This window comes from Erpetoichthys calabaricus, chromosome 13, assembly GCF_900747795.2.
Source record: "Erpetoichthys calabaricus chromosome 13, fErpCal1.3, whole genome shotgun sequence".
NCBI lineage: Eukaryota > Metazoa > Chordata > Cladistia > Polypteriformes > Polypteridae > Erpetoichthys > Erpetoichthys calabaricus.
In genome coordinates, this window is record NC_041406.2 from 50778488 (window position 1) to 50793385 (window position 14898).

At 38.2% G+C, this 14898-nt stretch overlaps 1 protein-coding gene across 1 annotated transcript in view; it reads left to right on the plus strand.

Annotated features, from left to right (window-relative positions):
- The window catches only part of hibadhb (3-hydroxyisobutyrate dehydrogenase b), a 156601-nt gene extending 143660 nt beyond the window's left edge, over positions 1-12941 (plus strand). Inside the window, exon 8 of the mRNA XM_028818231.2 lies at positions 12130-12941. Coding sequence (XP_028674064.1) covers positions 12130-12288 — 159 coding nt within the window. The 3' untranslated portion in view covers positions 12289-12941. The remainder of the gene's footprint in view (positions 1-12129) is intronic.
- Positions 12942-14898: the final 1957 nt, after the last annotated feature.

A 14898-nucleotide genomic window follows, 5' to 3' on the forward strand; every position in this document is an offset into this window, starting at 1 on the left:
GTGAAAGATATTGCAGTAGAACTCTGTATTAAAGGACATCACCAATAGCAGTATTCAGAAAAAAAGCTGATTCATTCAAAGCTAAAAACTGTTAAAAATCTCAACTCTCCATTACTATCAAAGCTTAAAATTAGTACTACCTCAGTATACAGTGCCTTTGAGTAAATGTCTACCAACAAATAAAAGCAAAACTGTCCAATTACTTTTACTCACTCAAAAGCACTGCCCTGTTCTCTTCTTATCACATTCTGAAAAACAGCATCTCCATGAGCAAGAGAAAAAAATGTGATTCGTTCGGTTCAGTTGCGGATTGGCTTCATCGGTTAATTTGCAGTGTTTTTTATTTTCTTTAATTCAAACAGTTGTTATTTATTGATTTTTATTGATATTGTTAACTTAATTATGATATTGAGGTGAATAATATTGTAGGCTTTTTCAGAAACTTACTGATTAAAAAAATGTGTAATCAGTTTTTTCTCACATGTGACACACCTCCACTCCACCAATGCATTTTTCATTGTTGCCAGACATTTTTGCAAGTTTCTAACTGTGCTCAGTTCACCAAGGAAGCTCTTCTAATTGTGCTGGATTCATAAAGGGGGACACCCTACCACTCTTCACATGCTTTCTGTGGCTCGTTCAGGAACTTCAAAAGGTAAAACTGGGTCCCAAATCCATACAGGTTTAGAAACACTGCTCTAAGATACAAGCTGTAATCCAGCGAGACAATAAAATTGTTATCTCCCAAACCCCACCCACACACAAAATGCTGCAGTTTGTTCCTATGATGCTGCCTTTATTAATTAGTGATGGGTGATTCACAAGCAGTTCCTTTTTGAACAACAATTTTCAGTAAATCATATGAACTGATTCATGAGCACAAACATATCAGTTTAGTGGAGTGCCAAAGTACATGTATGCCTGGCGTGATGCTGTCAGCATCTTTCGTTTTGCTGGTAGATTTTAAAGTGTATGCGCACAGACCATTTGAATTATGAGTCTCAGCTCGTTGAAATCATGAGTGATTCACTCCCTGAGACTTAGTCTAATGATTGTATTTTTGAGATTTTCGGGTGTTTAGTTTTTCTATTGTGTTTTTTACCCCTAAATATTAATATATTGAAATGTCATTTCTTAGTGGATTTCTACTGCCCTAGATCTACTTCCTTCCAAATTTAATCTTTTTAGCTAAATTAGAAATAGTGTTTTTGTTGATAAGTGAGTCAGTCAAACATGCATTATATGTATATAAATATATAAAATATTACTATATATAATAGTAATTATATAATATGCTATATAGATACTATATAATTATATAGATTGAATCCAACCTGTCCTCTAATTCTAAACAATTGTGTTGTATCATGATCTGTTAGTAAGTAAGTTAAGGTGACTTGCATTTGCAGAGGTAGTAAAGGTGGATGTAAAATGTAAAAGGACATATACAAACTCAGATTTGTCAATAAATATTAGTTTAAGTCATTTTTTGTAAATTCTACATGTGTAAACCTGAAACTGAACACACTGATTCACTTGTAATTTGCACTTTTTCTTTCAGGAATTAAATAATATACTCCGACTACCTGTGTTACCTTGCCTGGGAAATTTCCAAAGACAATGGGTATCAGTTATAGTGCTGTTGGTTAATTTGATATACAGTATCAGAAGTGCTATGTAACTAAGTATTTTTGTATACAGTATTTGTAGTTTTTAACCAGGAGCTAATATTATTGGATTACTGGAGCTCCCTCTTCTTGAAAATGCCATTGATCAGTTCTTGTTTTTCCTGATGATTGGCTTTGGCTTTGGCTTTTGTTGATGGTCACTGAGAAACACAAACTGTATTCTTTTCAGTTGAAATGGGTAATCAGTAAGAATAATGGGAATTTTTGGAGTGTTTAATGTTATTATTACCTATATTATTATATTTACAATTTTCATTTGTTTATATCGTTCAAGCATTGCGTTTCAAGTTTTTCATCAGTTGTATGTTCATGCTTCTATTTTATTTACAGTATGTATTTATGTTGTCTTGGATGGCTGGGGTCTTTGCCCGGCCAGGATGCCTCCAAGCTAGAAGGACTGGGGGAGCAAGTGTAGTCAGAGTGTCACCTCCCCAGGAGCACTAGATGGCATCCCCCATGGGTTACAGTGGTGCCTAGAGTCTCCTGCAGGGCTTCATGGGAGTTGGAGTTTGGTGCAGCCCTGTTGGGATCTGTGGATGCCGGCAAGGGGTGCTACAGTTGCTCCTGCAGCCCGTATGGGCAGTTCTTTAATCACACCCAGAAGTGCTGCTGGAAGTAGGTCATCAAGCACCTGCAGCACTTCCGGGTAACGTGTAAAAAGGAGCCAGCAGACACTACTCGGCGAGCCAGAGTCGGGAGGAGGGAGACAAAGCTTGCCAAGGAGGAGTGGAGGAGAAAAGAGAAGGAGAAGAATAAAGGTTATGTGTATTGTGTTTTAGTGCTTTGGATTGTGTTGTGCATGTGGGAAACATAGAAGGATATTCCCATGAGGTAAAGAAAAATAAAAAACAGTGTGTTTTTTTTTATCAGTATGCCTCCTGCATCTGTCTGTGTTGGGTTGGGTGGCTGGCACATCCCCGTAGAGTTGTCACAATGTATTTATTTTTTGCCATAGCCAGACAGTAAAATACTGAATCATGTTGTATTTTAACTTATTACAAACGTCAGTGTTTGTAATAAGTTTATGCGGAGAAATGAATTGAACGTTTTGAATTGGGGGTTGCCTTCTGGTTAAAGTGGAACAAAATAACAGTATACAGGTGCTGGTCATAAAATTAGAATATCATGACAAAGTTGATCTATTTCAGTAATTCCATTCAAAAAGTGAAACTTGTATATTAGATTCATTCATTACACACAGACTGATGTATTTCAAATGTTTATTTCTTTTAATGTTGATGATTATAACTGACAACTAATGAAAGTCCCAAATTCAGTATCTCGGAAAATTAGAATATCAATTAAGACCAATGCAAAAAAAGGATTTTTAGAAATGTTGGCCAACTGAAAGGTATGAACATGAAAAGTATGAGCATGTACAGCACTCAATATTTAGTTGGGGCTCCTTTGGCCTGGATTACTGCAGCAACGCGGCGTGGCATGGAGTCGATCAGTCTGTGGCACTGCTCAGATGTTATGAGAGCCCATGTTGCTCTGATAGTGGCCTTCAGCTCTTCTGAATTGTTGGGTCTGGCGTATTGCATCTTCCTCTTCATAATACCCCATAGATTTTCTATGGGGTTAAGGTCAGGCGAGTTTGCTGGCCAATCAAGAACAGGGATACCATGGTCCTTAAACCAGGTACCGGTAGCTTTGGCACTGTGTGCAGGTGCCAGGTCCTGTTGGAAAATGAAATCTGCATCTCCATAAAGTTTGTCAGCAGCAGGAAGCATGAAGTGCTCTAAAACTTCCTGGTAGACGGCTGCGTTGACCTTGGACCTCAGAAAACACAATGGACCAACACCAGCAGATGACATGGCGCCCCAAACCATCACTGACTGTAGAAACTTTACACTGGACCTCACGCAACGTGGATTCTGTGCCTCTCCTCTCTTCCTCCAGACTCTGGGACCTTGATTTCCAAAGCAAATGCAAAATTTACTTTCATCAGAGAACATAACTTTGGACCGCTCAGCAGCAGTCCAAAGGCGAGCAGCAGTCTGACGCTGTCTCTTGTTCAAGAGTGGCTTGACACAAGGAATGCGACAGCTGAAACCCATGTCTTGCATACGTCTGTGCGTGGTGGTTCTTGAAGCACTGACTCCAGCTGCAGTCCACTCTTTGTGAATCTCCCCCACATTTTTGAAGGGGTTTTGTTTCACAATCCTCTCCAGGGTGCGGTTATCCCTATTGCTTGTATACTTTTTTCTACCACATCTTGTCCTTCCCTTCGCCTCTCTATTAATGTGCTTGGACACAGAGCTCTGTGAACAGCCAGCCTCTTTAGCAATGACCTTTTGTGTCTTGCCCTCCTTGTGCAAGGTGTCAATGGTCGTCTTTTGGACAACTGTCAAGTCAGCAGTCTTCCCCATGATTGTGTAGCCTACAGAACTAGACTGAGAGACCATTTAAAGGCTTTTGCAGGTGTTTTGAGTTAATTAGCTGGTTAGAGTGTGGCACCAGGTGTCTTCAATATTGAACCTTTTCGCAATATTCTAATTTTCTGAGATACTGAATTTGGGACTTTCATTAGTTGTCAGTTATAATCATCAAAATTAAAAGAAATAAACATTTGAAATACATCAGTCTGTGTGTAATGAATGAATTTAATATACAAGTTTCACTTTTTCAATGGAATTACTGAAATAAATCAACTTTGTTATGATATTCTAATTTTATAACTAGCACCTGTATACTGTGGTGTGGAGGCTTTGTAAATGATTGCTGGAGGAGCATGTGTATTAGCCCATTTCAAGCAATGGGTTTCATCTTGCAAATATTTTGTAGTGACATCTTTGGTAGTAGAGATAAGACCTGGGAGTCTGAAATATAAATAACAAAGGGAGGAACTTTTTTTTATTAAGAAGTAAGGTTCAAAACAGGAGAGAAGTAAGGATTGTAAAGAAGAGAACGGGTAAAAAGAAATAATTTTTGGAACTACAGTGCATGTACAGTTGTCCACCACTTTCTATTTTGGTCTTGTGGGATGCATAGACTGAGCTGCTCTAGTATTTATATTGATGTAGTTACTACCTCCTTGTGTTGGACACAAGGAACCATTTCTGTATTTCTTCCTCCTTACCTGGAAACCCAACTTGAATTTTATTGCTAAAGATGTCTTAATTGGGTATTGCCGAAACTTCATCCTTACACTTCTCCACTCATGTCGTAAATCATCCTATACGGTGGCTGAAGTAAAATCGTATAGGAGGTACTCTGTGTTGGTGACATCTTGTTCCCCCTCTACCGGTAATCTGTGGAGATCGGACCCTGTTTATTTTAGTATATGATATCGAGGATTGGGGGAGCTTGAGATTGCAACTTATTGATATTATTATGTGAAATTGAAGGGCCCTTCATGCCCTGATCTCTTCTCTTTTTCCTGTGGAGAACATTTTACCTTCATCACTCCTTCCGACCTATTGCTAGTGTTGCTGTTCTGCAGGCAGGCTGGCTTTATTTGCATACATGGCAAGCCCCATAATTCTTTGAAATCACTTCTTGGCACTATGCTGAAATAGGTCACAATGCATTAGGATAGTCCCCCTCATATACAACATTATTATTGGCAAATTGTGGGAAATATAAAAATTTGTGTGGTACATATCAACATCTTAATTAAAGAAAGAAACTTATCCTCAACTGGGACAAGTTTGATGAAACCTTTGAGTCAGTAATCAGGCAGGAGAAAAGGTTGTCCATCTGTGTCATTTATTATTCTTCAGCTAATGCTTCAACGGGGAGCATTCTTCTACAGCCTGTTGAGAATGGTCCCCAAAACAAAGGATGGAGGTTCATTTTGTAAACTATTCAATTTACATACATTGCCAAACAATGCATACATTTTACTCTGGTTGGTTCAATGGTTTACACCCAAATGACTTGTATAAAATTACAAAGACTATTTTATTATATTCTGGTTCTTTTTATACCCTTTAGGTTGAGCCGCCACACTTGAAATGTCTGTGTATGTAACAACTGTTTTTTTTATAGGACATCTGCTGATTTCTCAGTCATCATTCGGTACATTCTGTGCATTACAACCTTGGCTCTGTTTTGCACTTGACCTTAATCTGGTTTATCTGGTTTCATGATATTTAACCCTTTATGCTGTATCTTTAAGATGAATGTTATTTTAAAATGGAATATAGGTACGTTTGTGTGTGTGTGTGTGTGTATATAATATATATATATATATATATATATAATATATACAGTGCATCCAGAAAGTATTCACAGCGCATCACTTTTTCCACATTTTGTTATGTTACAGCCTTATTCCAAAATGGATTAAATTCATTTTTTTCCTCAGAATTCTACACACCAACACCCCATAATGACAACATTAAAAAAGTTTACTTGAGATTTTTGCAAATTTATTAAAAATAAAAAAATTGAGAAAGCACGTGTACATAAGTGTTCACAGCCTTTGCCGTGAAGCTCAAAATTGAGCTCAGGTGCATCCTGTTTCCCTGATCATCCTTGAGATGTTTCTGCAGCTTAATTGGAGTCCACCTGTGGTAAATTCAGTTGATTAGACATGATTTGGAAAGGCACACACCTGTCTATATAAGGTCCCACAGTTGACAGTTCATGTCAGAGCACAAACCAAGCATGAAGTCAAAGAATTGTCTGTAGACCTCAGAGACAGGATTGTCTCGAGGCACAAATCTGGGGAAGGTTACAGAAAAATTTCTGCTGCTTTGAAGGTCCCAATGAGCACAGTGGCCTCCATCATCCGTAAGTGAAAGAAGTTCGAAACCACCAGGACTCTTCCTAGAGCTGGCCGACCATCTAAACTGAGTGATCGGGGGAGAATGGCCTTAGTCAGGGAGGTGACCAAGAAACCCGATGGTCACTCTGTCAGAGCTCCAGAGGTCCTCTGTGGAGAGAGGAGAACCTTCCAGAAGGACAACCCATCTCTGCAGCAATCCACCAATCAGGCCTGTAATGTAGAGTGGCCAGACGGAAGCCACTCCTTAGCAAAAGGCACAAGGCAGCCCGCCTGGAGTTTGCCAAAAGGCACCTGAAGGACTCTCAGACCATGAGAAAGAAAATTCTCTGGTCTGATGAGACAAAGATTAAACTCTTTGGTGTGAATGCCAGGCGTCACGTTTGGAGGAAACCAGGCACCGCTCATCACCATGCCAATACCATCCCTACAGTGAAGCATGGTGGTGGCAGCATCATGCTGTGGGGATGTTTTTCAGCGGCAGGGACTGGGAGACTAGTCAGGATAAAGGGAAAGATGACTGCAGCAATGTACAGAGACATCCTGGATGAAAACCTGCTCAGAGCGCTCTTGACCTCAGACTGGGGCGACAGTTCATCTTTCAGCAGGACAACGACCCAAAGCACACAGCCAAGATATCAAAGGAGTGGCTTCAGGACAACTCTGTGAATGTCCTTGAGTGGCCCAGCCAGAGCCCAGACTTGAATCCGATTGAATATCTCTGGAGAGATCTTAAAATGGCTGTGCACCGACGTTTCCCATCCAACCTGATGGAGTTTGAGAGGTGCTGCAAAGAGGAATGGGCGAAACTGGCCAAGGATAGGTGTGCCAAGCTTGTGGCATCATATTCAAAAAGACTTGAGGCTATAATTGTTGCCAAAGGTGCATCAACAAAGTTTTGAGCAAAGGCTGTGAATACTTATGTACATGTGATTTCTCAGTTTTTTTATTTTTAATAAATTTGCAAAAACCTCAAGTAAACTTTTTTCACGTTGTCCATTATGGGGTGTTGTGTGTAGAATTCTGAGGAAAAAATGAATTTAATCCTTTTTTGGAATAAGACTGTAACATAAAATGTGGAAAAAGTGATGCGCTGTGAATTCTTTGTGAATAAATCTTTAATTTAATATTGTTTTTTGTATCAGTAAGGTGCTGCTGGAGTATGTGAATTTCCCTTTGGGATTAATAAAGTATCTATCTATCTATCTATCTATCTATCTATCTATCTATCTATCTATCTATCTATCTATCTATCTATCTATCTATCTATCTATCTATCTATCTATCTATCTATCTATCTATCTATCTATCTATCTATCTATCTATCTATCTATCTATCTATCTATCTATCGTAACAATAGCACCTTCTTGCGCCCGACCCGGCACAGACTCACACGGAGGCACGTATAAGAATCAAATAAAGGTTTATTTTTCTTCGCCTGTGGGGCAAATCTTCCCTGTGAACCCCACAGGCAATACACAGTCCCAAACAAGCACTGAACACAACCAGAACACGCCCTTCTGGCACCACCACTCCTCCGTTGAAGCTTCATCCTCTCCTCCCGACTCTGGCCCCTGAGTGGTGACTGTCAGCCTCTTTTATAGCCCACCCGGTAGTGCTGCAGGTGCTCGTCGACCTACTTCCGGCTGTACCTCCAGGTGTGGCTGTGTTCCCGCCCAGATGGGCCCATTAGGCTATGTAGCTCCCCCTGCTGGTGGCCATGGAACCCAACAGGAATGAGCTCTGGTGTTCCAAACTATTGGCCCCAGTGCAATCCAGGGGGGCTGCCAACAAGTGTTCACGGGGGACGTAGTGTGCAACCCATGACTGCTCCCCTGGATCCAGTGTCAAAGGGGCGTCGGTCCCGGCCATCTGCCACAATATATATATATATATATTTGTGCAAGGCCAGTACTAAAAGTGCCAGAGAGCTGGCTGAATCTTGGCTATCAAATGACAACGCCATCAACAGACACTTGGACATAAATCCAGCATATGCAAATTTAAGAAGAACATGTTCATAATAAATAAACTGTACACCCATTACCCCCCTGACTTAGCCACCTATACCCCCCTCCGTGTCATTTTTAACTATATATTGCTTTTGATTCTTGTAAGTCTAAGCATTATCCTCTGATGAAGACCCCTGGCAGGGGTTGAAAGCTCAGGAATAAAAACTACTTTATGATGTGTGATTCATTTTTCTCCCTTTGTGGATCTCCAGCTGCAAATTTGCAAACCGGTATCACAGACCTTCTCTTATATATATATATATATACACAATATATATATATATATATGTACTAGGGGGCTCTGCCCCCTGCTCGCTTCGCTCGCCAACCCCTGTGTTTGGTTAATCCATCCATCCATCATCCAACCTGCTATATCCTAACTACAGGGTCACTGGGGTCTACTGGAGCCAATCCCAGCCAACACAGGGCGCATGGCAGGAAACAAACCCCGGGCAGGGTGCTAGCCAATCGCAGGGCTCGCACACACACCAAGCACACACTAGGGACAATTTAGAATCGTCAATCCTCCCAACCTGCATGTTTTTGGACTGTGGGAAGAAGCACCCAGAGGAAAGCCATGCAGACACGGGGAGAACATGTACACTCCACGCAGGGAGGACCAGGGAAGAGAATCCAGGTCTCCTAACTGCGAGGCAGCAGCACTACCCACTGCACCACTGTGCCGCTGTTTGGTTAATCGGATATACAATTTTAAAAGCTTTTTTTTCTTTGGAATTGTTTCAGTTTCATTAGTTGCACTTTTTACTTTAAAGGTTTATTAAAAACAATATATGGAATTACCTTTTCTTTAAGATCGCATTGAATTTTGAATCCGTTTTTGGAAATACATTGTGACAACGCAACGTATAATCACGTGTGAGTGAATATTGTTTCTGTTTCTCTAATAAATAATCTGACGTTTTCTAATGGTTGTCCCTTTGATTTGTTAATTGTTGTAGCAAAATCTATTTTCACGGTAAACTGTAAACATTTTAATACAAATGGCATATCACGATCTCCTTTGGTGTCTGTTATTCGCGGAATATATACATCACCTTACTTGTCGCCTGTTAAAATTTGCATCGCTTCTCTGTCATCATAAATATACACCTGACCGAATTGTGTATTCTTTGAAATGAAACTTGTCGTTGCTTTAACTGTTGTGGGACGACCTTGCTTTGTCCTGCTATTTTTTCAATTACACCTGGCACTGATAATTAATCACCTTTTGTTTGCGCTAATGAGATCTTTACTATCTTTTTTTTTTTTTGGATATTTTAGCGACTGACGTAATAAAGTGTCACAAACGTTTTACTTGAACAATCGCCGACTTCGTAACCCCAAACACAACTGTCTAGCACCCTCTCCGACCCCTCCTCCCCCGGGTCTCACCACTCCCTTACCGCATCAATCAGTACCCCGCTATCAGTCTTCCATGCTGTACTCTGCCCCCCTCAATCGGACCTATCAGTCACTTAAAACAAAAAAGGCTTCAACCTGCTGGCGAGCTGCCTGTTGTGCTTGTCGCATGTCGTTGTTTTAAGAGCCGGGAACACATTGTGCGTGTCTGCCAAAAGCAATCCAACAACTGCTTAGTTAGAGGTCTGTGGACTTGTTTTAAATGATGGCTCACTGACTTATCTCACGTGACGTTATAAAAACAATAATTGTCCTTTATTTCTGGCCCGGGCGTGGTTAAATCGCTTTCTTGCAGGACGTATAAAGCTGCTCCCATTTATGAAGTTCTAATCTTTTAATTCTAAGCACTATTGGACGTGCTTTGTTTTCAATTCCACTTGTTCTGGGCTGATTATCACTTTCCTTATTTTCTAAATTTGCACCTAGATTATTGTTTTTCTTTTTAGCATTTTTTTCTCTCCACCACATTTGGGTCTCTTTTCTCCGTGCTTTTCTTTCGTTTTCGTTTAGTCGTTGACGTTTCATTTCTACCCTATTCATTTCATTTCTACCGTATTGACCTTATACACTATATATGCACTGAGAACCATGGAGCTGTGTGTGCTGCGTGACTGCCTTTACACTACTGATTTTTTTTTTCTGCCCGTGGTCTTATCTTGTAAGTAGGGCGTGTCTTGCTCCGTGGCAAGTGTTTTTGGTCTTGCGGGTCTTTAAAATTGTCTTCCGAGAGGATCTCGTATCATAGCCTTGCATTTGCTTTCTATTCCAGGATTTTCTTTTTATATATATATATATATATATATATATATATATATAATATAGAGAGAGAGATATAGGTATATGTAGATATATATACATGTTTATGTAGATGTTTTTATAGAAAAACAGTAGAAAATTGATAGCAGAAGCAAAATGTCATGTTAGATAAGGAGTAAGATATAGCACCTCCCGGCCTTGGTTTCGTCCCATGCCAAGTTGGCTGCATGAAGGTCTCGAGAAAGGTGTGCTGCCGGGTTTGCCTTTGTCGCCCTTACTTACGTTTCCCATGCATTGACATCCACAGCATGGTCACTTTTGGTGGGATTTCTGGGGGCATGTGGAGAATGTGGCCATCAAACAGAAACCGAGTGGTAGTTTGACAATATACTTCTTCCTTTCTGACGTGGTCACTGTATGAGATAAGAAGGATCTGTTGGAGGCACCGTTGCTGGAATACGTTCAGGCATTTTGCGATGGTTGCAGTTGACTTCCAAGTTCCACTGGCATAGATAGCAGTAGGGATTATAATAGAATTCAGAATGTGAATTTTAGTTGGTAGGACGATGTTGTTGGATTTCCACATAGTCCCCAAGTGACGCATAACAGTTTTAGCCTTGCTGGTCAGACCCACTGTCTCTCACCACAATGGGTACTGAGGTAGGTGAAGTGATCCATTTCCTTGAGACATTGTAGACTGACATAGACATGGGTCTTGACCTTGGAGTACCCTACACATAGATTCTTGCTTCAACGCACTTAAAACATGAGAAAAAGCTTGCTGTTGGACTTTTTCATTTATCCATGTTGATTCACTTAACTATTTCTCTATGTACCCTTTCATGAAATTAGTGTATTCCAAAGCTTCAGCAACTGTAGTATGTCTGATATGCTATAGGTAGCTGGGCTGGTTTTAATCATACCTGAAATCACTTTCTTGTCACATGTTGTTTTACTTTGTATTTTATGCAGACCTTTAAGATGTATATATTGATTTTTATACCATCATTTGCAAAGCAGACTCCCCCTGGGATGGACCATTAGGCAATTTCAGGGCACTCACCTTCACACACTTACATTCACTTATATACTGTATAGGTACTTATAATGTAAAATCAACCTAACCTGTACATCTTTAGGATGTGGACAGAAACAGAGTGCAGTACTTATATTTAAATAGACACACCTGTTTTTTTTGTATGTTTAACAACTTACCCTTAGAGTGAAGAAAATATACATTAGGAAATGAATTGTTAGATATATTCCTGAGGGCTGTATACATTTGTTCTGGTTTTTAAAGTTACATCAGAGTTTCTTGTTTTTGATCTAAAATAACTGTGCTGTTTACTTTTTGTTCTAAGTATTAGATGTATGGAAAATAGCATTCATAATGTTATATATGTAATAAAGTCTTCAATTTTATTAATTGAAACCCATTTACTAATAAATAAGCACTTACTAAAATTCTATTTCAATGAGTTTGTTTTGTGGGAAGTAAGACATTAATTCTTTCTCTTTTAGGATCTAGGACTGGCACAGAATACAGCAACAAATACAAAAACGCCTGTTCCACTTGGGTCCTTAGCTCATCAGATTTATAGAATGATGTGTGCACGAGGATATGCACAGAAAGACTTCTCTTCTGTCTTCCAGTTTCTTCGTGAGGAAGAAAATCAGTAAAAAGTAGGCAGAAAAGATGGCTGGTTTATACTTGTGCTTGTATAGCTATACAGCCAAGTGCAGGCAGATACTTTGGTAGGTTTTAGATCGGTAGATGGGGTGTTTTGGATGTCATAGTATTTTAGACTTTTCTAGATGCTTGGAAGTTCAGTATGTCTGAGGCCTGCTTTTAAACACTTAAGTTATCACAGTCAGTTTCACTAATAAAAATCAGAAGTATTTTTCCAGTATTTTTGCCACTGTTTTGTTTAACTTGATGTACATGTTAAAGATTATATGAGTTTGATTTGAATAAATAGATATACAAAGGTTAGTGATAAACTATAGATAAAACACAGGCAACTTCTGAAAACGCAAAAATATTGTAAAGGTTACATGCTTATAGTCAGAATGCAGTTAACATTTGAATATACCCCAATGTAAGAATCATTATGACTACATATGCTCTGTTACATGTTTTATCAATTGTCTTTTCTCCCACCCAGGCACCATTTGTATAACTGAAAATTCTTCTGTTTGTTGTGTTTTCCTGTTCATATATCATGTCTTCAAAGATGTGTACAAGACTCTTAAAGAGCTCTGAGAGCACTGATTTGGAGTTTGATGTTCTGTTACACTATTAATACTGTAAATTAAAAGAATATATAATGATATCAGGATTTAAGTCTTGTTTATACAGCTTTTATACAGGTTTTTTTTTGTAAATCACGTAATAATTTTTAATAGGTGTTTAATATGTGTTATAACCATTTTTTAATTTGGTAGAACTGCTTAATCTGCTTTTAATCAGATGCTAACTGTAATATTCTTCAGTTTCCATTTCATTGTTTTAATCCACAAATACAACATACCAAATAGCACATTTTATGTAGGCTTGTGTACTAGAAGAAAGAGTTTGAAAGTTACTTATGTGTAAAATAAAAAGGTTAATGTTTATATTGACAGTATACCTCTTAACAAGATTTTGCTGCTCAAATCAGAGATGCCTAGTCATCTGTTTGTTCCCACCAGACCTGTTAATCTATTAAATCAAACATAGAGTATAGTCAATACTGCATAAGTGAAGAAGTGAATTAAAAGTCAAAAGAACAATAGGTTCTTTTTTACATTTTAAAGTAAGGGTTTCAGAGACCTAGACCACACAAAGTGATGCATGAAAACAGAGTAAATAAAAGTAAAGCACAATAATATTACCATTATTTAGGCTTATTTCAGTGCTTAAGACAAAAATTTTATACTTTCTTGTGAAATGTTTTTGTTTAAGTAGTTTATTAGTAATTATATAACTAATAATAAAAGAAAAGGTTGTATATATTGTCAGTTTTTCTGTAACTAACGCATCTACATATTTTTTATTTGGATTGTGTGGTTCATGTTTTATACTGATTAGGATGCATATTAAGATAAGTTAATGTCTATACAGAATTATAACTCATTGTGCCTCAGCTTTCCTGGGGCCATTTTGCTTAATAAACATCATTTTATCACAGAAGTGATAAATAATAAATACTGGTGCTACACAGTGTTCACAGATTTTTGTATTACTCTACAGGTGGCTAAACCCATTTTCTCATTTCTTTTCTTTTTTGACTCACATGAGGCTGATTGGAATGATCATTTTCAGTTTAGAAATGTATTGTTTCAACTTTTATTAGAAACTTTAGTGTTCTTTTATGAAGTAATTTGAATAATGATTTCACACTGAAAATGTTCAAGTTTTAAGTTATTCAGCAATTATTAAAATTAATTCAGTATCCACAGCTTTGAGGATAGTGATGCAATAAATACTAACGACAATATTCATTTTCCCAGAAAAAAATATTTCCAGCGAATTACGTCAGTTTTCTTTTTATAAAAAATGCATTCACGTATGTCTGTGATGTTTGAGAAATCTCTTATTTAAAACTTCTTATCTGAATTTTTTGAAGTCATTTTCATTACTGTTCATACATTTTGAGAACAATCATTTAATATGCTAATTGAATAATTAGCAGTTCACCCAGAGACAGACGTTAAAACTGAATCTACACACCATGAGTTAAAAAAAATGTAGAACATTATCAGTTACATCTCTAAATTGTCAATTGTGTTGTTCATTTTTGTTATAGCAGAATAATTAAAGCCAACCCATTGCATGGCCTCCACTTTAACCCTGTAGTTCCCCACTGATTCTAAAATGTTTCTCTGACATATCATGAGGGATGGGTTGGTAGAGGAGCTTTTTTGCATCACAACACAAATAAAATTAAAGTGACCACTTTTACTATGTGTCCAGGACTAAGGAGTTTTTGAAAAGCAGTAAAAAGCAAGGAGAAGTCTGCTGGCCTAACAGTAATTCAGTGCATTTCAAAAGTACATAATGGCTGTAACTGAAATGAAGAGGTTAGAAGGAATTGATTGAACTAAACCAGTGATGATTCAATGGAAAAATAAAAATCAAAGGCTGAAAAAATATAGAAAAAATGACATTTGAAACTATGCATGAGTATTTAGTTCTGCATAAAGTTTCTAGCCTCTACCAGCATGCTGACATTATTTTCATTTTGTCCCTTTTTATTTTTTCCTCCTTCTATAATTGCTTGGTCTTCACTCTGATCCTATGTGCCTATA